Source organism: Hoplias malabaricus, chromosome X2 (genome assembly GCF_029633855.1).
Source record: "Hoplias malabaricus isolate fHopMal1 chromosome X2, fHopMal1.hap1, whole genome shotgun sequence".
NCBI lineage: Eukaryota > Metazoa > Chordata > Actinopteri > Characiformes > Erythrinidae > Hoplias > Hoplias malabaricus.
In genome coordinates this window covers 2,441,594-2,469,219 of record NC_089819.1, presented here as the reverse complement: position 1 = coordinate 2,469,219, position 27,626 = coordinate 2,441,594, and the positions used below count along the sequence as shown (strand labels likewise).

At 37.1% G+C, this 27,626-nt stretch overlaps 1 protein-coding gene across 6 annotated transcripts in view; it reads right to left on the bottom strand.

Annotated features, from left to right (window-relative positions):
* The window catches only part of LOC136676466 (membrane-associated phosphatidylinositol transfer protein 2-like), a 91,011-nt gene that overhangs the window by 19,845 nt on the left and 43,540 nt on the right, over nucleotides 1–27,626 (bottom strand). For 3 of the 6 annotated variants that reach the window (XM_066653516.1, XM_066653519.1, XM_066653520.1), the window contains exons 4-17: nucleotides 26,021–26,235; nucleotides 25,261–25,382; nucleotides 23,150–23,383; nucleotides 21,865–22,188; nucleotides 20,052–20,147; nucleotides 13,406–13,510; nucleotides 12,447–12,496; nucleotides 12,130–12,180; nucleotides 9,065–9,300; nucleotides 8,411–8,600; nucleotides 7,323–7,442; nucleotides 6,127–6,353; nucleotides 5,095–5,270; nucleotides 3,710–3,880 (exon numbers count right to left, since the gene is read on the bottom strand). In XM_066653516.1, coding sequence (XP_066509613.1) covers nucleotides 3,710–3,880; nucleotides 5,095–5,270; nucleotides 6,127–6,353; nucleotides 7,323–7,442; nucleotides 8,411–8,600; nucleotides 9,065–9,300; nucleotides 12,130–12,180; nucleotides 12,447–12,496; nucleotides 13,406–13,510; nucleotides 20,052–20,147; nucleotides 21,865–22,188; nucleotides 23,150–23,383; nucleotides 25,261–25,382; nucleotides 26,021–26,235 — 2,317 coding nt within the window. Of the gene's footprint in view, nucleotides 1–1,567; nucleotides 1,709–3,709; nucleotides 3,881–5,094; nucleotides 5,271–6,126; nucleotides 6,354–7,322; nucleotides 7,443–8,410; nucleotides 8,601–9,064; nucleotides 9,301–12,129; nucleotides 12,181–12,446; nucleotides 12,497–13,405; nucleotides 13,511–20,051; nucleotides 20,148–21,864; nucleotides 22,189–23,149; nucleotides 23,384–25,260; nucleotides 25,383–26,020; nucleotides 26,236–27,626 lie in introns of all 6 variants that reach the window. The other 3 variants (XM_066653521.1, XM_066653517.1, XM_066653518.1) reach the window with 3 other exon arrangements.

Genomic DNA, 27,626 nt, shown 5'->3' with positions numbered 1-27,626 from the left:
GAGACAAACTGCAGAGAGACAAGGTCACCTCAACAGAAACGCTCCGTCTTTCTTTTTCGCTCACAGCCAGACAGGAACACCCACAGCTCATACATTCTGGCAACGTCTCAAACCACACACGTTATTTCACAAATCACCACTTCCAGGGGTGCACTGTTTTCTTACAAACAGCCTGTCTTTCCTGTAAGGTGATATAATGCACTGATAAGTTTACTAGAGAACTTCACACAAATAACATTACTGTCTCTTCTCGAGATACTGCAAGATGAAACCCAACAGAGTTCACTCAGCAAGCTACATCGGGCAGTTAAACACTGCACCCTTCACTCAATGAGCAACTTGGTGCGATTAAGCCCTGTTCAAACACAATGTTTGGTACACAAACCTTGAATTGTTCACTATGCAAGCTACACAAGGCAACTAAACCCCCATTTATTCACTCTTCTAGCTGCACAATTCCCACATTTTGGGAGATTTAACCGATCAGGAGAGTGGAGACTAATGTTTTCTAGCTATGAAACGGTCCCTCTCTGACCAAATTGGCATCTTGTCTGTTTGTCACTGCTTAATGACATCTACACTGTTTACACACCAATGGTTTTTGAATAAAAATGTATATTTGAATAATGTTTATTAATAAATATTAATAAAAACTTGTTTAAAATCTGTTAATTTATAAGGATGTTACGGCTGATTTAAGCACTGCAACTCATCATAGCTCAATCCACCTGTATTTGTTTACAAGCAGAAATAGATGCACAGACATTATCACCATGATTAGGAACAAGAGATGATGCACTTTATATGGATATCTATGGTAAACCGTATGGTCTTCCTTCCTGAAGATGCATATTACAGCACACTGCAACTGAGCCTGAAAATGTTAAATTTCAAATTAATCACCTAAAGTGAAGTTTTTCAGCACTTAACGCACCTGGCTTATGTTTGAATTTCACTTAAAAATTACTGCACAACCTGATTTTCACAAACATTTTCAGAAAAACTGAGCTTAATTTCAGCACGTAAATGTAGTGGTTCATCTGTTCTGGTATGGGTAAAGCTAAAAAGCACAAAACAAAGCAACATTAAATTAATTCAACAACACAAATTAGGGGTGCATTGATATGAAATTACATGGCCAATAATCGTTACCCAAAATTAATGCAGAGTTTATGACAGGCATTCATTCATTATCTGTAACCCCTTATATCCAATTCAGGATTGCGATGGTTCTGAAGACTACCCTGAATCACTAGAAACAAGGCAGAAACACACCCTGGAGGGGGCGCCAGCCCTTCACAGGGTGACACACACTCATACATTCACACACTCACACCTATTAACATTTTTGAGTTGCCAATCCACGTACAAACATCTGTTTTTGGACTGTGGGTGGAAACCGGAGCACCCGGAGGAAACCCACAGTTAACATAATTCCAAAGTTTTAGTCGATTTATCAGCAGATGATATTTATTGGCCACTTTCATATCATGCATCACTAACAGGAATGAGTCCAACGGCACAAACACTGAGCACAGAGGTCACACGGGCGGCAGAGGCTACACACAGTCAAGAGATGTGGATGTGGTCTTGGACGTGTTCTCGGGCCAGTGGAGTACAGGCACGGAGATGCTTGTCTCACTGACAACATCCTGACAGCGCTGCAAACTCTCCAGCAACAGCTGAGGGTGACTTTGCACTGTCTCCACTGAGTAGAGTGAAGAATCAACAGTGAAAGGGGAAAACAACAGGGAAAAAGTTTGGGAGGGCCAGTGGAAGGGAGGAGAAAAGAAGTCAATGAATGGACAAAAATACATCAAGCAGCAAAGACATGAGAAAGAAAGTAAAGCCCTGTTTCATTAATCTATTTTACAAGTGGAATGGCACTAAAAATCCACAAAACTGGAGATACGTGTTTTTAATTGGACTGTGGCAAGATAATTTTATATATATATATATAGATCTTGTCGCAGTCAAATTAAAAACATGTATCTCCAGTTTTGTGGATTTTTAGTTTACTACATCAGCCTTCCTTCACGTTGTGTGAAAATGTCATGATGAATGGACCAAAAGATATGCTCCAAAATTACTTGGAATAAAATATAAAGTTTGTATTTTGGGACTATATATAAATATATAAATGAAAACAAAAATATTATTGTGCTATTTCATCCTAGAGCAAATTCCACTATTATAATAGAGTCTCCTATAGTCTTATAAAGACCTAATATATAGGAACTCAAAAAGCAGAATAAGTAATAAGTGCAAAAAAGGTAACGTTACCAATGTCATTTATCTCAAGTTTTAAAATGATTCCATATGATTCCTCTATTCACTTTTAACTCTCCATTTTGTATTTGTACTTTCAAAAATAGACAGATTGGGTTGGCAATAATTTTCCTTAGTTATGCATTTCTCAAATCTGTCTTCACTTATACATCTCTTATTTTGACCCCATTTTGATGTTTGTTGGATCTAGTGACTCACTGGCTAATGAACAAGTGATTAACACACCTGGGAGATATGACCTGTCTGATAACAGCTTTATTCTATGTCTCTGTGACATATTGTGGATTGTTCAAACACATAATGGCGGCACGGTGGCACAGTTAGATGGCCCCAGGGACCTGGAGGTTGTGTGATCAAGTCCCACTCCGGGTGACTGTCTGTGAGGAGTTTGGTGTGTTCTCCCTGTGTCTGCGTGGGTTTCCTCCAGGTGCTCCGGTTTCCTCCCACGCTCCAAAAACACATGTTGGTAGGTGGATTGGTGACTCAAAAAAGTGTCCATAGGTGTCAGTGAATGTGTGAGTGTGTGTGTGTGTGTGTGAAGGACTGGCACCCCTCCAGGGTGTGTTCCTGCCTTAAGCAGGGTAGAACGCACTGCGACACTGAACTGACAATGAATGAATGAATAAAACACGATGGTTCATACTAAGAACAGACAAAAAATCTGTTTGCTGTGTGTTTTTATTGAGAAGTAAACCTTGAGTATCACTTAGATATGGCACTTGTTCCTTAGCCAGTGACTGAGTGCTGAAAAAAATAATTAAAAACTCAAGCAACAAACTATTTGAACTGAGATCAACACTGCGAGACATGAGATGTGTAACTGACTCAATGAAAAGCCAAAACTGATTATTTATGAAAGTAAAATACCAGACGGATGCATAAAAACCTTATCATGCAGCAACCACATTTCAGAGTGTTTATACACAACCATGGCAGGACTAGATCCATCCTGTTTTGGGAGGCAAATAAATTCCATTCAAAATACTTCTCTATAATGAACTCAATCCATGAATTGTGGGTGAGCTATATGCCAGCAAGGTGAGTTAACAAGGGCATATTTAATGGACTATTCAAATGGGGCCAAAGAGGCAGACGCAACAACAATCAGATGTGAACTGGAACGTCCATGATGATGTTGACAGGTGATGTTAAAGCCCAGCAACATCTTCAGTGAGAAAAAAAAGTTATATTTAAGATTTAGACCTAAAGCCCAAAGCACGCACGTGCACAAAAAAAAAGCTGGTTATATTCAGTGTATTTCAACATTTGTGCCCTCTGTTTATACAGAATACAGAAACTTTCCTATCCATTTCTGTTCTTAACTGTGAGTGAAGGCCCTTCAAGGCCCCACATTCAAGCTCACAGCCTAAATTAATATTTCTAAACCCAAATCTTAGGAGCTAGATTTCTGTCAATTTACCGAGCAGGGCGGAGTTGCCGTCCCCGAGTGGGAAGCGCTGGTAGCGTGGTACATTAAAAGGAGGGAGCAGATGGAACTTCTTTTCCAACAGGGGCTCCAAGCGTGAGGCAGAAGGATCAGCCGGGTGAAACAGGTTGTAGACTTGCTGACAGGCAGGACGCAGCTGAGCCACTAGAGGGCATCACAGGAGAAGGTTAATCAGAACCCAACAATACTGAAATACACTGCTATTATCTGTAGGCATTAGGAGTGATTAACATGCCAAAAATATTATATCATGATATATTTAGACATCTTCACAATAAACAGAGTACCACAATATTAAGATTTTAGTTTTTTTTTTTAATGATACCCCAGCATAATATGGCTTAATTTGTCATATTTAGATCCAGATTTATTATTGCAGTATTATATAAACCTATGGTCATAACACCCACAGAATGAAAACTAAGCTAAATGTTATTATCATACAGCAAAAACAAACAAACAAACAAACAAAAAAGTTCAAAGTCTTTCTATATCATCATTATCACAGTCTTATGAAATGACTGAGGGAGAAGTTAATTATTTCCTATTCATTTACAACTTGGTTCTGTAATTCATGCCCATAACCTTCCCATGATTGCTCTCTTATCTAGACACCCTCTAAATCAGTGGCTGGTGGTAAATCTTAGAGCCTTATCTTTATAAAAGTTTTTTTTTTCTCAATGTGAAACCCTGAGTAGCTGTGGCCTGGGAAATACAATTCCTAGTTATTATTTCTATGTGAGCTAATGAGCTACTATAGCCATTTTTTTTTAAATGATCCATATCATATCAAACAGAAACGTGAACAATATTCACTGATCAGCTAAAAGATTAAAATGACCACCTTGTTTCTACATTCATTGTCCATTTTGCCAACTCCACTTAACAAACAGGAGCACTTGGTAGTTCAACGATTACAGACTGTAGTGCATTGGCTGTTCTGTACAAACTGTTAGCCCCATTTCAGTCTGTTCCTCAACACTCAGGACCACCAGGGTGTAGATATGATTTTTGCTGCAGTGACACTAGTGTAGTGGTGGTGTGTTAGTGTGTGTTGGGCTGGTATGAGTAGATCACACAGCAATATGGGAAGTGGAGCTTATAATATGGACAATGAGCGTAGGAATAATGGTGTTTTTAATATTTTGGCTAAACAGTGGATATAACATTTTATGCCTTTAAAACAATACCAATTGCTATACTCATATGTACCAACAGAGCAATTTAAATACAATTCAGATTTCAAATATTCCTTTCAAATATAGATAATTATTGGGACTATGATAAAATTCTGCATTTTACATAAAAAAAAAATAATAATAAATTAAAAAAAATTATAAAATAAAATGAATTCTTACCATCCAGCATAGGAATTACAGTCTTCCTAAGGGCAAGGACCAAGCCCAGTGGTGAACCAAAGAGGAAAAAGTCTGAGACTTCGAAGTCAAACTTCCCTAATGTACCACATTCCAACATGGTACTGTTGCTGGATCTGCGAGAGCCTGGATCGTTTCTTAAAACACTAGAGTGCAAACTGTGGAAACACAACAGATCAGATTTAAAAGCTGTACCTACAGAAGATCCCCAGACACTTAATTAATAAACGTTAAATGTTTATGAAATAACTGGACGAAACAGTAAACGCTGTCACTGTAAAACAAAAGCAGACATCTTCTAATAAAAATGCACACTAACATTTTGCATGAATCAAAACATGAGAAATTATGAAATATTGCATTTAATCAGTTTTATTTTCATTATAATTTAAAAAGTACAGCTTCAAAATCATTATGATGCCTCTCTGACCTGTAAGAGGGAGAGTAGAGCCTCTGTTGTTACTACTCTGGGCTCAGCACTGCAGAGAGTGCAGTTTGTGACTTTTGAAGGAGATAGGAAACCACCCCCTCCCTCCAACTCCTCCCTCTTTCCTTGAATTCAGGACAGTGCTATGAAAATTAATTATACTCTGCAATGGTAGCGGGAGCCCAGGAGCAAAAATACAAAATTGTACCTAGTGTTCCTTTAAATGTTATTGTAGTGCTATATTAAATATCTAGCATCTTGCTTTGTACCAGTCTGCTTAAAATGGTTAGGGCAGCCCTGTAGTTAATGACATCATTTGGAACATCTGAAACAATTTGGTTCAATCTCTGTGATATGTGCAGAGTATAAATATTTCTGCAATAACATCAACAGAGTATTACTTGTCAGCAAGACGTTACAAAATATGACAAAATATAAAACATCTGTAATAAAAAAAAAAAAAATAGTGACGTGGTTCAATGTTGCCCAAAATGAACCATAATGTAAAGAGTTAATATATTAATGCAACGTTCATTCAAACATTGTGATATATTTAGATGAAAATACACACAGTAACACAGACATACCTGGTCAGAAATGCTTGATGCTGTTTGATTGTGTCCACCTCATAGGTGGAGGAGTCACTCCTCTTTCGAGGGAGTTGCCTTTTGGGGTCATCAGGACCTCCAGAGCAGGGGATGTCAATATTACTCCGGCTGAGCTGTCGGCTACCCTCTAGAGTTGATAGCGACCCTGAAGAAGAGGTGTCTTGACTGCAGTTGATGATGATTCCAGGGGACAGGAGGTCTGGGTCCTGAAAGTAGTGGAGCAGGATACTGGTGAGGAGATTGCCATCAGATAAAGTGATTAAAGTCATTTGCTTGAACGTAGATGTACAATGTCTAAGCTGTTGTCTGCTTTTATTTCCTAATATAAACTGTAGAGCTTTTTTTTTATAAAGTATATGCATCATCACTGAAGGACTATTTTATAAGGGACATTTACCATATAGATACAGGGGCATAATGCCCACTATGTGTACTAAGTACCGGTCACTGAGAACAAAAAAACTATTATTTTAAAATATACAGCTATTTTCTTACAGAATAATTTGATTTATTCTTAAAATACAGTGCTGTGAAAAAGTCTTAGGCACCTAAGATTATTCATTTAGTCATTCATTGTCTGTAACTGCTTATCTAGTTCAGGGTCGCGGTGGGTCCGGAGCCTACCCGGAATCATTGGTGGGAACCCACCCTGTAGAGAGCACCAGTCCATTGCAGGGCAACACACACTCATACCTATGGGCACTTTTGAGTAGCCAGTCCACCTACCAACGTGTGTTTTTAGGCCGTGGGTGCAAACCCACCTGGAGGACACAGGGAGAACATACCAAACTCCTCACTCCAGGACCCTGGAGCTTTGTGACAGCAATACTACACTAATAAATACAGTAAATTTAAAATGATTTTTTCCCCCATAAGAAATAGTTGATGTGATTGATTCCAGATATTCTCCTTAATCATATAGATTTGTTAAAATTAAACATTAGATTTAAGACAAAATATTTATTAACTGCTAAACTTAGGTATTGAATGATAAACTCCATTTGATCTGTCACATCAGCCTGAGCAGATATTGCTTGAGTTGGGAGGCCTTTGGACTGTATACCACAAACTTGCTACAGAAATATATAAATCAAAATCAGTTCTGTTTCAGTTCATACGTCTAAAATCACTGCGATAAGGTTGAGTATTGTGGCCTAACAGCACATTAGCATTACCTGAACACTCACCACACTTCCACGACGACTACTGCTTTGGCTTTCACACACTGTTTGGCTGCTGCTGCAGAGCGCATCAAACCCCAGGATGCCTCCGACACAGTCTCCAATCAGACACACCTGGATAAGAAGAATTAGCTACATTAACTATTCATTAATTTCCAAAGCTAAAATATAACATGGTCACATTTTTTTTCAGTTTGTAACATTAAGCAAATAAACAGTAATTCTGCATTAAATCATCTGCCAATACATTTTCTATGTATATGATGTTGATTAATTTTCAGTTACAACATCCACAACTTATGTAACTGTATCATTTGATTAGGGTTCCCAAATGTTTTAAATATGACCAAATATGCATTTACACTGGACAATCACTGGATTAGGAATGCCTACGTTGTATCTACACCCATTGTCCCCATTTTTATTTTATTTTTTTTTCAGCTCTACTGACAATACTGGACTGCATATGGATGGTGGATTATTCTCAGCACTACAGAGACACTGAGGTACTAATGGTGTGTTAGTGTGTGTTGTGCTGGTATGAGTGAATCAGACACAACAGGGCTGCTAGATTTTCTAAAACCCTAACCTGTCCTGTGTCCACAAACCAAAGAACGATCAAAACATACATGTCTCTGACTTTATATCTACAAGATGGACCAACGAGGTAGGTGCATCTAACAGAATGGATAACAAGTAGACACAGTGTTTAAAATTTGAGCAGAACTGCTGTATCTGATCCACTCGCACCAGCACAACACACACTATAGCACCACCACCACGTCAGTGTCACAGCAGCACTGAGAATGATCCATTTCAGGGTCACTGCTCTGTGTGGGTCCTGATCATTGAAGAGAGACATTGCAGGGAAACATGTGGACTAGGGTCTGTAATTGTAGAACTACAAAGTGCATCTGTATGGCCAGTGGAGCTGATAAAATGGACAATGAGCGTAAAGACGAGATAGGTGTTCCTAATCCAGTGACTATTCATTGTGACTTTGCATTACAATATGCACAAGTAGTTCACAGAAAACTACTAAGATTGGAGAATTTAAAAGACAGAAATAAGAAAATGTTCACCTGTCCTGAGAAGCTAGCCCCATCCAGGGAGCGGATGAACTCTGAATAGACCTGATTGGCTCGGCTAATTACAGTTGCCACAGCATCTTGATACTGAGGAGAGGAAGTGGCAAGGAGCGGGAGAGCAGCCAGAGGAATGTGGTCCTGGCTGCTGGATAAACAGCCCTCATCGTAGCTGTATGGGCTCAAACTGAAGCAACACAGAGTACATTATAAATGATATACCTAACAGAACCAATGGTGTCTTTTTGAAGTACTGCAGGTCTGTAATATTTCAAGGGTTACACAAAGGCAACGATGCACATAATAATGATTATATTTCAGCATTGGAGAGCATGCATAAGCATAAAAGAATAAACTAAATAAAATGAAATGTGTAAGGTATACATCTATAGCTAAAATTTGCTATTTAAAGCTAATTTCATTTTAAACTGAAGTCCTGAATCTTAAAGTAAAAATCTCAATTTGGACAAATATGGCTATTTCTCTAAACATCTCATTTAATAAAAGGGATAACAGAGCCAAAATGTATTCACGTTTCATGCATTTGACTACAGGTTTTAAAACTAGCAGAATGATGAGGTTCGGATGTGTCAAACTAAATTAAAAAACAAAACACCAAACTCCCCTGAAATGTTCAAATATTTTTCTTACTTGGACACTAAAGAAAAGGCATCAGCACAGACGGCTGGACAGGGCACCAGACGAATGGCAATACGGCCCATGGCAGAGGGATAGTGTACACGCATGACTGTGTCGAAAGCAGAAGTAATGGTGTTGACGTCGCCTTGTTTGGAGCTTTGTTCTCCGCAGCCTGTGTCCAAAATGTTTCCACCATGAAGAACAAGGATTAGGACATGGATCTTAGAGGACTGCAAGGACTGAGGGTCCTGGAAAAGAAAGAAAATGGGGGGGGGGCACGGTTATTTGATGTGTGGATGAGTGAGATGGGTGCATGGAAGGGTAAATCGGTGGGTGGCTAGACAAATGGATGACAAAGGAGAGAAAATAGAGAATGAATGAGAGGTGTCAAGACAAATGAACGTCAATTCTGTCACTTAAATGCCATGCAACTGTACAAACAAAGACTCCAGTCAGCCTGCATCAGTAAATAAAACAATCTCACTTAAAAATAGTGCTGGAGTCAGGCCTTTAGAAGTGCAATCACACATCCTTAACACGTTTAAACCTGTTATGGGTGGCAATAAACGTTAACTTTTGATATTCCGATTTCAGGGGTGGAAATAAAGCATGAATTTTTTTTGAAAATAGAGTAAATAAAGACTGCTTCTTCAAATGAAAACAAGACATCAGTTTTTATAGAAAGGTCAGTACAAATTATACTGACACAATGACATTTATAAACATCACCAAGACCTGATTTTGAAAGTGCTGTGATGTTTCACTGTTGAATTAAAAAGTAAAAAAAAAATCAATGTGAGAGGCAAGCTTGCAATACAAAAATTCAGCAACAAAACAAATTTTTTTTTCTGGGCGAAAAAATAAAAAAATTAATAAATAAAAATAACTGGTCATCCTACAATGCACACATCCCAGAAGATTTCAGACGACGTCAAAGATGAATTACTCATGTTGGTTGGAACCCCATGATAATGTAACCATCCGGGCCAAGGGATATTTTTTTGTAAGCCGTAATAAGTATCAGTGCACTATTATGGTTACATTGCCTGCTTTAATTCCATCCCTTTGTTAACTGATACATTTAGCTGCGCATTATTTCGTAACAGTTAAATTAAATGTAGTAGCAATAAGGCCGTGCCAGCTGCAGGATCCATTAAGAGATAATTAATGTATGTAACACTACTTAATACATGTACTGTATGTTCCACTGGAAAATACAATGCATGTATCTGGAATGTTTAGATGGAAGAGAAAGGGGCTGGTCAGTACAAAGAACTTCCACAAAATTTGACAATGAAATGATTGACCTCTTGACCAACACACGTCGACTTTGTCAAGAGCTATGAACATACAGTCTGTTGTAGATCGGAGGTAGAACTTTTTGATAATTTTGCATCAAAAAAAATTAAAATGTCTCCCTCAGTAACTGCATTAACAAACTTTAACTGATTAAAATGCTTTAAGTAAAGATTCCAAATTCATTTGCGTATGATAAAACGTCCTTGCACATCGAAAATGAAGATATATGTAGATGCATGTATTAAATGTACAAATAAGCTTTAAAGTGTATATATATTCTTAATTATATATAATTAAGAATTCAAACATTCTGCACTTATAAAATTAAAAATTGAGGATTTAAAAATTGAGATTTCAACATGCGCCGTTGTGAATGTGGCATTTTAATACTTTACATTTTTACTTTGAATAGCCAGTTACAATCATACCGTACACCAAGTTGTCTTTAAACTTAATTGTACACCTAATAAATACATCCATGTCTATCTACAGTCTCTATGTAAGGAAACAATTTTCCATGGTCATTGATTCAATGCTGCAGAGTATTTTTAAATGCTGATTTGTAATAATTGCAGTTTGTGAAAACAGCTTTTTTGTATGTTTTCCAATCTATGCATTACACACAACTTTATTTAATTTATTTCTAAAGATCAGTGAATGTGTGTTGACACAGTGTACTTCTTAGTTAATATTGCCTGTAGCTAACTTCAGGTAAAAAAAAAAAAATGCTGGTGTCTGTTTTAACAGGTTTCTGTAGAGATGGTTTCTTAACTTTAATTCATATAAAATGTACAAAGTTCTCACCCTAGATCCCAAACATTACAAACATGACAATTATTACAAGGGAAAATCTTATTAATCAGTCAAGAAGCAGTAAAATATGACATCGCAGGCAGTGTTATAAGAATGGGTGGACAAATGGAAAACAATATTACAGTATTCAAAGGTGTCTTACAAAAAACTATATAATCAGAAGAAAATATTTCACTTTTTTTATAGGCTACTAAAAGGTTACTATATCATAGCATAATATAAAGCACATAATAAATACAGTGGTAGTATTGTTGGTCAACATAATAAGGTAAAATATCAAACACTGAAAGAATACAAGTATAATGTACTAGCCGATCAGCTCAAATTGTGGAATTGCTTGGTATTGTTATTGTATGTAAAATAACAGAAGGCTGTAACAATGTGTCACTTTATTTATAAGTGAAAATAACAAACAAATCTAAACTTTGTATGGTAAAAAATGTTACTAGATAATAAGCTGTTACAATTTTTTGACAATGTCTATTAATCAGTGACAAAATTGGGACCTGTTGTGTTTTGCCATCATCAATCCAGTAGAGTAGACTGGTTAATCAATGTCTGACTAATGGTCAAATTTTTTTAATTTTAAAATTCCACTTCTCTGTAAAAAAAACTCGGAAAAGTGCACTGTGCCCATGCCTAACTACAACTTACAACTAGCACAGTTGCAACCCTGAACTTTTAACTGTCCACTGGGAAAGGAAGACAGGAACAAGAAGCTACCACAGACAACCAAAATGATGCATTAGGGAGACTATTCTGGACAATAACACATATGGTTTAATTTTGGTATTGCAAATTACAGAGCCATTCATCAGGATGCATCACATTCATTTTCCAAAATCTCACACAACTATTGTATAAAACGCCAAACCCATATTTTAAATGTGACAGAACAATGTGATGCATGTTGACAAACTTATCAACAATTTTCACTACCAAAACCAATCCTTTTGTTTACTTACTGAATGGTGCCTGGTTATGGTGATGATGGGGATGTTAGCTGTGCCACGCATCTACAGCATGTGCAAAGGGACAAAAATACTACAGGAATGAATTGCTGATTTATGGCTTATGACAACTTTGTGTTCAAGTAATGTCTTTGAAAAACCAGTTCCAGTTCAAAACTTTATGTGGAAGGTCCATATTTACACCCAATTTCAATGATAGCATGAATTGCAGCAATACTCATGTTCATAATTCATTGGTTAATCCAGTGAATGCTCAGAGGAAGCGTCAACAAATCTCTTTCAAACACATGAGGGTGAAAAAAAGTACCTACCGCATCTAACCTATCTTCACTGGCTGTCCTTGTATATTCGACCAACTCTTCTGCAGAGAACAAAAACAGTATTAGTAACAAACTGATCAATGGCTTTATGGCTCAACACAGTCAAACTAAATGATTTAAGTACAATTATAATACATGCACAGTGTGTTCAAATATGTGTAGCTATCTCAAACATTTCTTCCAAAACCATAGGTATTATCAGGTAGTTCGCCTCAGTTTGCTACAGTATCAGTGGTTATTTTCTGGAAACATTGATATATTACTGCTGATGATGGATAATTAATTCTGGAACACAGGGACCACTCCAAAACATTCCAAAGATATTTTATTGTGGTTCATAATTTCAAAAAAATTCCTTAGCTCCACTGCCCAATGCTGGGAATTTACACCCCTCTACTTAATTCTTGACACTGAGTATGGGACACCTTAGAGTTGTGTATAGCTGCTTCAGACTGTTCAGTGCACATTGCAGGAATACACCCTGGACAGAGCACCAGTCATCAACAGGGCATCACATACACTCACACCTGTGAACCATTTCACTCACTACTGATGTGCATATTGGAACCGTAGGAGGAAACTAAAACACCAAGTGAATAGACATAGTAGCATGTGCAAATAATGCCACATAGACAGGATCAATGCCCACAGGCGAGGATAAAAACAGAGGACCCACAGACACTGGAATTGTGTGGCAGCAACACTGCCTGGAGCATTACTGTGCTGACCATACTTCTGTAAATTCATGAGATAATTTCTCATTTGAATAAACTGAGCATTGAAAATACAATGTTCCACCTGGTATTTGTATTATTATATGGACTGTGTTATGAACTTGTGTTTTTATACCACTAACATTTAGTTATAGTAAATTATAGTAATTTGTAAACCTCACTGCATTAGTCAAATAATATAACATTCTTAGTCTATAAAAGAACAATAACAAGTACCTGTAGATTCTTCTATATCCCCTGCTTCAATTTTATCCATTAGATCGTTAGAGTTCCACTTGGCAATTTCCTTAGGAAAGATTTCCTCACTGTCTGAAAAATCCTCTGTTAATCAAAGAACAAAACACACAAAGTTACAAGAAGCTTAATTACACAGATTTAAGACGTCAAGAGTCCACAATGCTGTAAAGTAGATTTCTTGTTTTCATCACAGGCCTGTAATAAAAAAGGATTACTTTTGGATATTAATAATGTGGCAGTGATTACATAAAGCAACTTATTATAATAATAATAATAATTATTATTAATTGAAATACTTTATTACCACTAAAGCAATTTGTCTTGAATACAAAAAGCCACACACAACAATAAAAAACACCAACAAAATCTAAGGACATAAAACATGTAGGACAAAGGACAAAATAATTTAAAAACTATGAAAATGCATAACGTAAACTGCCCATGTTCTTATCATTACAGTGTCTTTTTTATCAGGTCCACTTTATAGTTTAGAACTTTAGAGTGTGTACACAACTACCATGCAATTACTAAGTCTAAGTCAGAGTCACCTTGGTGCTGAGAATGATCCACCACCTAAATGTACTATGATTAGTGGACTTCATAAAATGGATCATCTGTGTAGACATTGAAATAAGTAGTTTATCTGTGCCCGTTCCAGCATCATTGGACTGCAAATTTGACAGTGAATATGATGATAACTCTAAACTCTGCAATAATTTTTTTGAACCATTTAATCCCAGTTGTTCAGTTCTAAAAATTCACACCAAAGAACAAGATAAAGTCTTTAGACTAATTTATTAACAATTTTAAAGCAAAATTATTTAAATTCAATATTAAGTGGAGTTTTAAAAACTAAACCCTGTTGTCAGAATTTGACCACTAATAAAAGGATAAAGCGTAATTAACAAATTGTGTTTGGAAGAGACACACCAAACATGGTAGAAACCTGTGTTTCTACACTCACTGTCCATTCTTTCAGCTCCCCTGACAATACAAGAGCGCACTATTTCTACAATCACAAACGGTAGTACATATGTTGCTCTGCATACTTTCTTCACCCCCTTTCACTTTTAGTGAAATGGTCCTCATTGATCAGGCCCCCAACATGACAGTGAAACTGAAGGCTTTAAAAACAGCAGCACTGCTGTGTCTGATCCACTCTTACCAGCACAAAGAACAAAAACAAACCATCACTACAGTAGCGCTGAGAATGATCCGAGATCCATATCATACCTGCCCTGTGGTGGTCGTTTTAGGATCCTGACCATTGTAAAGCAGTTTGAAAGAGGGCTAAAAAAGTAAGCACAGCAACTGACTACAGGTGTTAATTGTAAGAGTCCAAAATGAACTCTTTATGATCAGTGGAATTGACAGAATTCGAGTATAGAACAAGGTGGTCAGAATATTTTGACTGATCAGTATGTAGTCCCAGAAAACATACAGGAACACGTTTATACCTACAGGTGCACTATATGGCATGTGTTGCTATTAAATATGAGTAAATGTACAAACCGGATTCCAAAAAAGTTGGGACACTAAACAAATTGTGAATAAAAACCGAATGCAATGATGTGGAGGTGCCAACATCTAATATTTTATTCAGAAAAGAACACAAATCACAGATCAAAAGTTTAAACTGAGAGAATGTATCATTTTAAGAGAAAATATGTTGTTTCAAAATTTCATGGCTTCAACAAATCCCAAAAATGTTGGGACAAGGCCACTTTTTACCACAGTGTGGCATCCCCCCTTCTTCTTACAACACTCAACAGACGTCTGGGGACAGAGGAGACCAGTTTCTCAAGTTTAGAAATAGGAATGCTCTCCCATTCATGTCTAATACAGGCCTCTAACTGTTCAATCGTCTTGGGCCTTCTTTGTCGCACCTTCCTCTTTATGATGCTCCAAATGTTCTCTATAGGTGAAAGATCTGGACTGCAGGCTGCCATTTCAGTCCCCGGATCCTTCTCCTACGTAGCCATGATGTTGTGATTGCTGCAGAATGTGGTCTGGCATTATCTTGTTGAAAAATGCAGGGTCTTCCCTGAAAGAGATGACGTCTAGATGGGAGCATATGTTGTTCTAGAACCTGAACATAGTTCTCTGCATTAATGGTGCCTTTCCAGACATGCAAGCTGCCCATGCCACAAGCACTCATGCAGCCCCATACCATCAGTGATGCAGGCTTCTGAATGGAGCGTTGATAACACCTTGGGTTATCCTTGTCCTCTCTGCGGATGACATGGCGTCCCAGTGTTCCATAAAGAACTTCAAATCGTGACTCATCTGACCACAGAAGTCTTCCATTTTGCCACACTCCATTTTAAAAGACCCCTGGCCCAGTGCAGACGTCTGAGCTTGTGGAGCTTGCTTAGAAATGGCTTCCTCTTTGCACTGTAGAGTTTCAGCTGGCAACGGCGGATGGCACGGTGGATTGTGTTCACTGACAATGCTTTCTGAAAGTATTCCTGAGCCCATTCTGTTATTTCCTTGACAGTGGCATTCCTGTTTGAGGTGCAGTGACGTTTAAGGGCCCGGAGATCACGAGCATCCAGTAGAGTTTTACGGCCTTGACCCTTACGCACAGCAATTGTTCCAGATTCTCTGAATCTTTTGATGATGTTATGCACGGCTGATGATGATAACTTCAAAGTCTTTGCTATTTTACGCTGGGTAACACCATTCTGGTATCGCTGCACTATCTTTCTGCGCAACAATGGTGGAATTGGTGATCCTCTTATCATCTTGGCTTCAGAGAGCCTCTGAGAAGCTCTTTTTGTACCCAATCATGTTGTCAATTGACCTAATTAGTGTTAATTGGTCTTCCAGCTGTTCGTTATATGCTCAATTTCCTTTTTCCAGCCACTTATTGCTACTTGTCCCAACATTTTTGGGATTTGTTGACACTGTGAAATTTTAAATCAACACATTTTTCCTTTAAAATGTTGCATGTTCTATTACAAATAAAATATTGACATTTACCATCTCCACATCATTGCATTTAGTTTTTATTCGCAATTTGTTTAGCGTCCCAACTTTTTTGGAATCCGGTTTGTATACTCCTTATATCATACTTGATATTAGTAACAAATATTATACAGAATTGTTTATAACTACTCTGATCTCATTTTATTCACTGCAAGCAAATTCTAATCTTATGCCGTTTCCACTTGTGTTATCAATTTTTCTTCAAAAAAACATCAAAATACCTCTCTCGTTGGGTAAAAGGATTCAAGTCCATTTGTCTCTCAGTAACATATTGGAAATCGATATATAGTGGATTTCTCTAGGGGAATATTAAGTGATGAAAGTGTTTTCAGACAACGTGACATGGAAAGGTGAACACAATATTTTTCACTGGTCCCTCAATTGAGCACAAATCCAATCTGTATGTGAAATTTAAAAATAAAGCTAAGAGCAGAGACTTGTAAATCCACAATGAGCTGTATATAATTGAAATCATTACTAGGACAAGACATTAATATTTTTAGCATATATACACTTCATATTTTTTTGTAGAAATATGGCTCATCCTAAAAGTCATTTAAGACTAGGAATGCTGTAAAATATACAAAAAAAAAAAAAAAAGAATAGAAGATACAGTCACACTACACATCAGCAAATCAGTCAAATAAATGTTCCTCAATGAAAGATTGCAGATCGTAGCTGTCCAAAGAAAAACAGCTCCATTTCAGTTGATTTTTAGTTTACCATGATATTTGAACAGAGCAGCTGTTCAATTTCATGATGAATGGACATACATAAATTCACCAGAATGAATTGTGAAATTAAATCTACCCCTCTTCTATAAAGTTACTTTTTTTGGAGACACATTTTCCATCGCACAGCAACAATATACCAGATGTGTTTCATACTGTACATTGCATATGTCCTAGAGATATTTCTGTGTGCAAAAGGTAAGGCTGAAAAGCACAATAGAATCCCTGTGACCTTTAATTTTCCAAACAGCACTGCTTCAAAGAGGACACAATACACCACTTTTTAACACAGTTCCCTTGGGTCTCAATGAAAAGTCTATCACATTCTTTGGCAAAAATAGCAAAAGAATCACACGACACAGCACAGTTCTCACACTGTCTAAACAGCCCTGTTCAGAGCGACTGATTTCAGTGTCTATTCCTTTAAATGAGAATGAGCCACAGCTCACTAATGAGGAGCAGGGGCTCTGGATTTTAGCCATTTTCGCTTTATTTTCTTTCTTCTGTTTTCATTTTGACTAATATATATATATATATATATATATATATATATATATACACATTTTGTCCCATTTTAAAGACAGCAAACTTCTGTGACAAATATCACCACATATGTTTGAGAATATTTTTTTAAAAATTACTTTGAGTATCCATATTTTGTGGCTGCATCCACTAATTCTCACTATGAATACTGAGATTTATACGTTAGTAATGTCTAAAAACACTACCAGCTTCTCTGGAATAGAGCTCATCTGAAATTTATTGATGCATATTGGAAACTTGTGCTGTGGTTTGTCAAGTCAACCTTTAGACTGTTTATGGAAATATTGGACATTGTGATTTCCAAGCCAAGGAAGAAGACCATCCAACAAAAGTTCAAAACCAACATCTGTAATGGTCTGTGGATGTGTCAGTGACCATTGTACATGTAACATACACATCTGTTAAATGAACCATTAACACAGAAAAATATACTGACATTTTAAAGCAGCATATACTGCCTTCTAGATGTCTATTTCAGGGTGCTTATTTCAACATGACATGCCACTCCATATCCTGCATGTGTCACAAAAGCATAGCTGTGTAATTAGAGAGTCATCCATCTCTTATTATTAAACTATGCAAAAATACTAATAATGTGAAATTTAAATAATACAAGGCATAATCACTACTTTTAGAGTTATTTTTTAGTTTTTGACATTGTCTTACTTTTTTTGGAATTGGGTTTGTAAATTTGCCCAATCTAGCCATAATTCTCTAAAATGTTCTAAAGTGCATGTCTTCTATGTTTTCACATAATCCAGTGTTACATGGCATCACATATCTTCAAAAAAATATATCAATAACTCTCTTTTCTAGGTTTGAAAACATAACAAAACAGTGAAGGGGAACTGGTTTGAGATGAGATGAGGAATGAAAAGCTGCATAAATGCATACAAGGAAAGCAGCCCACAGGACTTTAGAATGACAAAAAAATAAAAATAAAAATCAAGTACAGACAACATAACAAAATCTAAAATCACTTTAAAAGTGAAATACTGAACACAACGAAGACATAAACATCATGTGTACATGACTTGAAATGCTGTTGGTTTTGGTCAATCGTACAGTTCATTCATTACTTTGCTGTAATCATTAATTATATGAAGGCAAAGACATGAGCAAAACAGCAAGACAAAAGACAAAGGACGAAACACTTTTAAATCCACCATCAAGTAAAACAAGCACATCCTCAGCAGCATCACACAGCAAGGCATTCCAAGGATTTTGTTCTTATTGCATCTGCAGACCCAACACATGCTGGGTTTCTGGGTAACATAAGAAGAAGTCTGTGCCAGGAAGACATGTAGTGTGAGAACAGAGAGAAAGCATGTAAAGCACACAAAGTACAAGTCATCTGCAGATCTAGGATCAGGTGGCCCAATTTTATCCCAGAGAAAAGCTATAAAACAGAAACACAGGACAAGTTTGTCCTGAAATTTTAAGTTAAGAACAAACATTAATGAAGCTCTACACACATTTTTCATATGAAAAATGTATGCAAAGATATTAATGTCACAAACATGTAAATATAACCAATGTTTGGGGCAAATCCTGATAAGAACACCCCCCTTTTTTTTTTATATATATGTTAAAACAATCTGCCACTATAATCCAAGGGTTACCAAACCAACTCCTGGATATTTACTTTCCTGAGCATTTCATGTCCACAATCCTAAATGAACACAACTGATCCAGATTATTAGTCCACTTAATTAGTTAGATCAGCTAAATTATCCTAATATTTCTTAACATTTTCTGATTAACAGATTTACATAGTTATTTTGACCAGCCTTACTTCAATGTTTACCTACATAGCATAGCATATCATTGCATAGCAAAAAAATGTGTATTTTTTTTAACTGCTAATATTCAGTGGGCTCCAAGGCCAGATCAGGATTTAATTTGAACCTGAGATCTGAATACTGTTATTTCCTTGTACTGAACAATGAATTATTAAGGTAAACAAGCCAGTATACTCTACAGTTTAAGGCCAGAATATAGTTAGAAATTATGTTTGTGCAGAGCCGTTATGTATTGCTTGCTGGTAAGTGCTGTTGCGATAACAGTTCCCTTTAACACTGCGCTAACTGTGTAATCTATGACGCTAAATAATCAGTAACTTGAAAAAATAGCTAACGACAAATACTTTAAATAGCCATTCTTCCACTGTCAGTTGTGTTTTTCTCTTACTTCATCTAAATGACTACATTTGGGGGAAGAAAATGAAAAGTAATAAATAATATTCCTATAATTAATCTAGTATCGTGTTTTAGGGTCATTAATTAAATGCAGAAAACAAAAAGACAAAATACATTTTACAGCACTCATGCATGTCCATTCACTCAGGGAGGGGCAATATTTACCATGTGCATCAAAGAACTCCTCGTCCGAATTATCTTCTGAGTCCCGTGCAATGCTCTGCATTCTCCATTCTGAAATACTGTGTCGAGATGGACTCACTGGAATACAACAAATTCAAGCATCTATTTATGCAGAAGCATAATGCAGCATTTCATTACAAAAATCTGAACATGTATTTTGAGTATGAGTAAAGCCAACTCAGGACAATACACAATGATCAGTCGTGACATTATGACCACCTCATATCTTCTACACTCAGCTCCACTGACCATACAGGAGCACTTACAGAATGTAACCCATCTGTTGCTCTGCAAACATTTTGACCACCTTCACCCTGTTCTTCAATGGTCATGTCCCCCACAGAAATCCCACAGAGCAGGTATGATTTGGCTGATGGATCAGTATCACTGCTAGAGAAGAGTCCACAAATCAAAGCTATCCAGAAAACAGTGTCCTGTGGACAGCGAATGGACACTGTGCTTAAAGACTTCAGCATATCTGCTGTGTATGGTCTACTCATAACAATGCAACACACGCTAACACACCATCACCTCGTCTGTGCCACTGCTGTGCTCAACTGTATGATCAACTATTGTGGTCAAAAAGTGAAAGTGGACAAGAATATACAGTGCAACATATGGACTACAGTCAGTAACTGTAGAACTACAAAGTGCTGCTGTATGGTCAGTGGAGCTGAATGTACCGTAAGTGTAGAAACAAAGAGGTGGTCATAATTTTATGGCCGATTATTGTATATAAATGTAGAAAAAATACAATTACAGTGCAGAAATATAAAGTTGCATTTCAATATATTTTAAAAGAGTGATATAAAATGGTATAGTAAGTTTTAATTTTTTGTCTACCTGCAGAGTGAACATAATTGTCCAACATTAGAGTTAATGCACACACACTCACACAGTACCAGTCAGTTTGGACACTCATTTGTCATTGGTGGAATATATTCACTGTATAGAATGTATTCACTGTATAGAGCTGTGTACCAGCTCTACCTCTGCACAATCTCTTCACAAAGTTATGGTCTCAGACACATTAAGAAGGCGTGCAGTTCTACAAATTGACTCTTGATGAGGCCACAGCTGTTCACTGAAAACCATTCCAGGTGACTTCCTCATGAAGCTGATTGAGAAAACACCAAGAATGTGCAAAGCTGTCATCAAAGAAAAAGGTGGCTACTTTGAAGAATCTAAATTATAAAACATATTCTCGTTTGTTTAACACTATTTTGTTAACTACATAATCCCATGTGTGTTCCTTATAATGTCTTCCATATTCGTTTACAATATAGAAAATAATAAAAAACTTAGAAGAACTATTGAATGTCATCTGGTACTGTACATTCACAATATGTGGAAAATGGCTGAAAACAAAGAAACCCTCCGAGTGGGCGTGTCCAAGCATTTGACTGGTACTGTATATGATCATTTTAATGACAGCAATGTTCTTTGTGGATACTGGTGAATTTATAAAGGTTATGGTCTGTGAATATGTGAGTAGACGGTTACAGAATCCAGATGTTGACAACTTTGTGGCAGACATAACACATTCTTTTTTTCAAAGTGTAGTTTCACATAATTCCATGTGTGTTTTATAGTGAGTACTACACAAAGAAACATTTTTATTGTATCATATATATATATTTATCTTAGACCATTAATCAACAAGTATCCATACATTACAATGAGCATATCCCATGTAATTCAGAGTAATGAAATATGAGCTTGTTAGGTTTGACCCTTATGACACACCTGAAAAGACAAATACTTTGCATATCAGCAGTGCTATAAACTCACGTACCTCCTCTCTTGGAAGATCTGGAGGACCTGGATGATGTAGACCACTGCTTGGTCAGTGTGCTTCTTGCCTGTAGAGTGTCCACCACAGTAACTTCTTCTCCTGTGCTTGGGGTGAGAGTGTCCTGAGCCTCCTGGCTTTTCTCAGGGAAGGAGTCTGTCCCACTAAATGCCTCAGTTAACTCTTCAACATACTGTGCCATTTTCTGGGCCAGGGCCAGCTGGGTCTCCAGTTCTAATTGCCGGATATCTTCCATGGTCAAACCATACCACTCATCCTGCCAGCACCAGGCCTGTCGATGGGCCCGCACCATCACTTTCCTCAATCCTGTCAAATATATATGAATTTATGATTTTTTTTAAATGTTTAATATGCACTTTAATAATTTCCATTGCCACGACTACTGGAAATGTGAGATTAAAACTATTGAAACAAATAAAAATATTCACTGAGATGGTCTAATATTTATCTATTTTGATCACATTTTACTTTGCATTCTTGAATATGCATGGACTGTGCTCTGTGGTTTAATTAATGTAAACCAGGGCATTTTTAAAACATCTTTACATTAGAGGAAAACATGGCAAATTACAATGTGTGTAAAAATGGAAATTTCCTGCTTGTTTCCATCAAAAAGATAGCAATTAAAAATACTTTACATAATGACATTATTCCCTTCCAAAAACTGCAGTCACTTTCATTTTGTAAAAATCATTTCCATGACAAATTTTATTGTTATTGCACCATGTGCCTTTTTTATTTGCCATCCCTGAACTTTCCATAGCCTTATGTTAAAATGAACAGAATAAGCAGAATTCATTCTGACTTACCTAATAACTCACACAACATATATTTAGACAATTCTGGAGCGGAATTAAGCAAAGTTCATATCATGTACCTTTTATGTGTTGCAGGCCATACTGATACGAACGATGGAGAATGACATTGTTTTTAGAGCTTGCAATTGAAAGACATTTCAAATAAAGCCTCTGGCAAAAAACATCAACTTTGTTGCAGCAGAGGCATGCTGTCTTACCACTTGAATCAAAAACCAATCAAAAATGGCACCTTTTTCATTTAATTTTTTGGGCACAACTCAAGTAACAGCAATTTATCCACAAACAGGTTCTAACATTATTCATATAGAATCCTCTAAAACATATAGTAGGAAGTTGTAGACTTAGGAATATTTTTATTTACTGAAAATATACAGGAATAGGTTTTTCAGCGAATAAAAATGTAACAGTATTTTTATTTGTGCTTACTAAACAAACATAAAAATACACACCAACATCATGAATAAAGCGCTCTATTTTGGACTGCATGCCCCAGTAGCGAAACTCCACTTTGCACAGTTTGTAAGCACACATGATTGGAGACTTGCTGGGATCATTCACAAACTCTTCAATCCAGTCATCATTTAGAGGCCCTCGACTGGTTTTGACAGAGCGGTATATACGAGGGTCCTCCTCTGCTTTGTACTCATGAGGCGGAATTGGGTCCTTCACGATGTCAATGGGATCTGGACAAGAAAATTCACAAGATACCCTTAAACCTTATTATATTAACATACAACACCTGTAAAGAAAATTAAGAAATGACATAAGTGATGTATGCCGATTGGGGCGGTGGGGGGGTCAGACACCAGCGTTCTCTGGATAACATCATTCATCAAACAGGGCTGACCTTTTATTCACATTAAAGACACAAAAGCAGTTTGACATATTTTGGCCTAACAAAATGTAGTGCTTTGAGAAACTGGTTCTCAGTCACTTGAAAGCAATAAGTGCTTTCATCATAACCCGATCCACACCAGTTTGTGTACCATGCAAACAACTTGACAGAGGATGCCATTTCCATGGCCTTTCATTCTGCTCTAACACACCTGGTTAAATGGACTTTCTCAGAAACAGACCCCGGTCTGGCCTTAAGCCTCACTCTCAATTCCAACATACCACTGGGCTCTGTTTTTTCTCTCTGTTCACCAATGACTGTGTCTTTGCATAGATCCAAAATCTTTATCAGGTTGTCATACAAAACCACTGTGGTAGGCCACATCAGCAATGAATCTGTCTATAGGCAGAAGATCCAGCCAATGGCAGCAAGGGGCTCCTCCTTCAAACTTTCCCTAAACACAGAGAAGCCCAAAGAGCTTATTGTGGACTACTGGACAACCAAAGGAACACAATTAATACAAATCCTGTTCAACCTGTAAACCTCCGACTTTAGGTACAACTCAAACAACTGCAGAAATTCTCAGACGACCTGGCCATCATGAAGGCTACTGTTACTACAATTTCACTTTTATTCTGCAACGGTGGTGACTTTCACCTTTTTAATAAAAAAAACAACACTTTTTTATAAAATTCTGAGGATGTTTCCTCACCACTTGCTAGCTCTCCAGTCTGTTTGCTTGCTCAAAATTAGTCTAATGTGTTTATGAAGCCCCACTGTCTGTACATGGGTAAAAAAACAATGCGTGTCAGCCCGGTAGGCTAGGCTTTCACTCTCTCTGCTCACAACAGAGCAAGGAATCTTTTTTAGCAAGGAGCAAGGAGTTTTTTTGAACAATGGAGAGAACTCCAAATGTTAAAAAGCATGAACAATATTAAGATATTGCTCTATTTCTGCTCCATAAGTATGCAATATTGACTTAATTTTGCTGTTCGGGATATCTTAAGCTGGCAATGTCTCCAAATTCAGGTGACAGCAAACTGCATTAAGTGCAGCAAAACTAAACAACTCGAGTTACAAATGACTTTTTGTAATAATTCAAACCGTGAATTAGAACTTACAAATTAAACTTCTGCCACGTACAAACAGTCATTTTCAGACATACCATTACACTTTAAAAGAAGCACATAAACAAACCAGAGAGAACAGCATTTCCCCACAATCATGCCTTATGTTCCCTTTAAATTGAATTATGTACACTCTGAGGCTCCTTGTAAGAATTCTTTGACAGTTTACAACCTCAAACCTTTATTTTTTTTAATACCTACTCATGTGGCTCATGTAAATGTCATGTACTGACCTCCTATATGAATATAGATCTTGCTCCTGTAAATGTGTTCAAATGTACCTCTATAACCCCAAACTCTCTTTGTTTTGGACTAATCTATGTCTGTTATTTTTCTTTGTGTATGTTATTCTGATGCTGTAACTTCAATAATGTGTTATCTCTTCTTATAATAAAATGAAAACTGTAGCATTAAAGGGCCACTAGAGGCCACCTGACAATACAGGAATTTAAACATCTTTACAGATTAAAATTAATCACTAATCAGTCATAATATGAATAATCATTAACAAATCAGCCATTTTTAATGTTCTGTAAGGAGGAAGATTCCATAATTTTTCAGAGATCAGGTGTCAACGCCAGGTTAAATCTTAACATACCTACAGTTCTTTGCCTCCTTTCGACTGGAGACATATTAAAAACATCTGCTTGGGTTCCTGTATCAGATTTATAGTATGTCTCGATGTCAATAGAAAACTTCTCCACAAATGGACAAGTGTATCTAGGAAGAAATAATATCAAGAAAAGTCAAAATGAGCAAAGAGATTTAAGCAGTCAATTTCAGGAAAATGCACATTATTTTTACTACCGCTCAAAAATTTGAATGACGTTTTACTCTGTTACTTACCCTGTTTATTAATATTATTTGGCTTCTTTGGTTTAAAAAAAAAACCTGGTCCACTCTAAGAACCATTTGAGTAATTTGTTACTATAATTTCATTATGTATTAGCAGTTAAGTATTTGTTTCTTCATCGCAAACATGTTGATAGAAATAGTAAAGCAAAAACATTTACATTTAATTTTTTTATTTGTAATATATTAGTAGCATAAATGAGAGAATTTCTTTAATTTGAATACCCATTTTTAAATGGTGACATATAAAAAACAGATCGTAAACTTTTGCCCCATGCTGTGAATCTAAGTAACAGTAAAGATTTGTGTTATCACCTTAAAAGTAACCAGACAGCAATTTGACAGCATTATCTTGGAAGCATTAAACAGAAAATGATGAACCAGCTTGAGATAACAATAAGAGGCAAACCCATGCGATATACAAAAGAAAAAACAGATAAGCAGGAACAGAGAGGACACAAAGTTTCAGTTGAGGAGAGGCAGATACTGAAAAACAATGTGCTCACCGGGTGCGTGTGTATGGATAGGCATTCCAGGATTCCTCTTCTACCCTGAGAGCAGCTTTGGGCAGGATGGAGCGGAACCAGCTGGGGATGTGCATGCCTATGTGATAGACCTTGTGTGTGTATTGACCAGTGCCACCAGGTCCATCTGTATATGGTCGATTCTCTAGTATCTCCACACCACTGCCCTCACCACAGCTCTCCTCACGGCTTTTTTTCTGGAGGCAAGTAAAAGATAAATGAAAATTTATTTAAGATTACAGTAAAATAATAGTGTGCATTCTGATTAATAATAATAACACATACACACACATACACAAAAAAACGGATTCCAAAAAAGTTGCGACACTAAACAAATTGTGAATAAAAACTGGATGCAATGATGTGGAGATGGCAAATGTCAATATTTTATTGGTAATAGAACATAGATGACAGATCAAAAGTTTAATCTGAGTAAATGTAACATTTTAAAGGAAAAATATGTTGATTCAAAATTTCAGTGTCAACAAATCCCAAAAAAGTTGGGACAAGTAGCAATAAGTGGCTGGAAAAAGGAAATGGAGCATATAACCAACAGCTGGAAGACCAATTAACACTAATTAGGTCAATTGACAACATGATTGGGAATAAAAAGAGCTTCTCAGTGTCAGTGTCTCTCTGAAGCCAAGATGGTAAGAGAATCACCAATTCCACCATTGTTGTGCAGAAAGATAGTGCAGCGATACCAGAATGGTGTTACCCAGCGTAAAATAGCAAGGACTTTTAAGTTCTGGAATACTTCCAGAAAGCATTGTCAGTGAACACAATCCACCGTGCCATCCGCCGTCGCCAGCTGAAACTCTACAGTGCGAAGAGGAAGCCATTTCTAAGCAAGCTCCACAAGCTCAGACGTCTGCACTGGGCCAGGGGTCTTTTAAAATGGAGTGTGGCAAAATGGAAGACTGTTCTGTGGTCAGATGAGTCACGATTTGAAGTTCTTTATGGAACACTGGGACGCCATGTCATCCGGACCAGAGAGGACAGGGATAACCCAAGGTGTTATCAACGCTCCGTTCAGAAGCCTGCATCACTGATGGTATGGGGTTGCATGAGTGCTTGTGGCATGGGCAGCTTGCATGTCTGGAAAGGCACCATTAATGCAGAGAACTATGTTCAGGTTCTAGAACAACATATGCTCCCATCTAGACGTCATCTCTTTCAGGGAAGACCCTGCATTTTTCAACAAGATAATGCCAGACCACATTCTGCAGCAATCACAACATCATGGCTCCGTAGGAGAAGGATCCGGGACTGAAATGGCAGCCTGCAGTCCAGATCTTTCACCTATAGAGAACATTTGGCGCATCATAAAGAGGAAGGTGTGACAAAGAAGGCCCAAGACGATTGAACAGATAGAGGCCTGTATTAGACATGAATGGGAGAGCATTCCTATTTCTAAACTTGAGAAACTGGTCTCCTCTGTCCCCAGACGTCTGTTGAGTGTTGTAAGAAGAAGGGGGGATGCCACACAGTGGTAAAAATGGCCTTGTCCCAACTTTTTGGGGATTTGTTGACGCCATGAAATTTTGAAACAACATATTTTTCCTTTAAAATGTTACATTTACGCAGA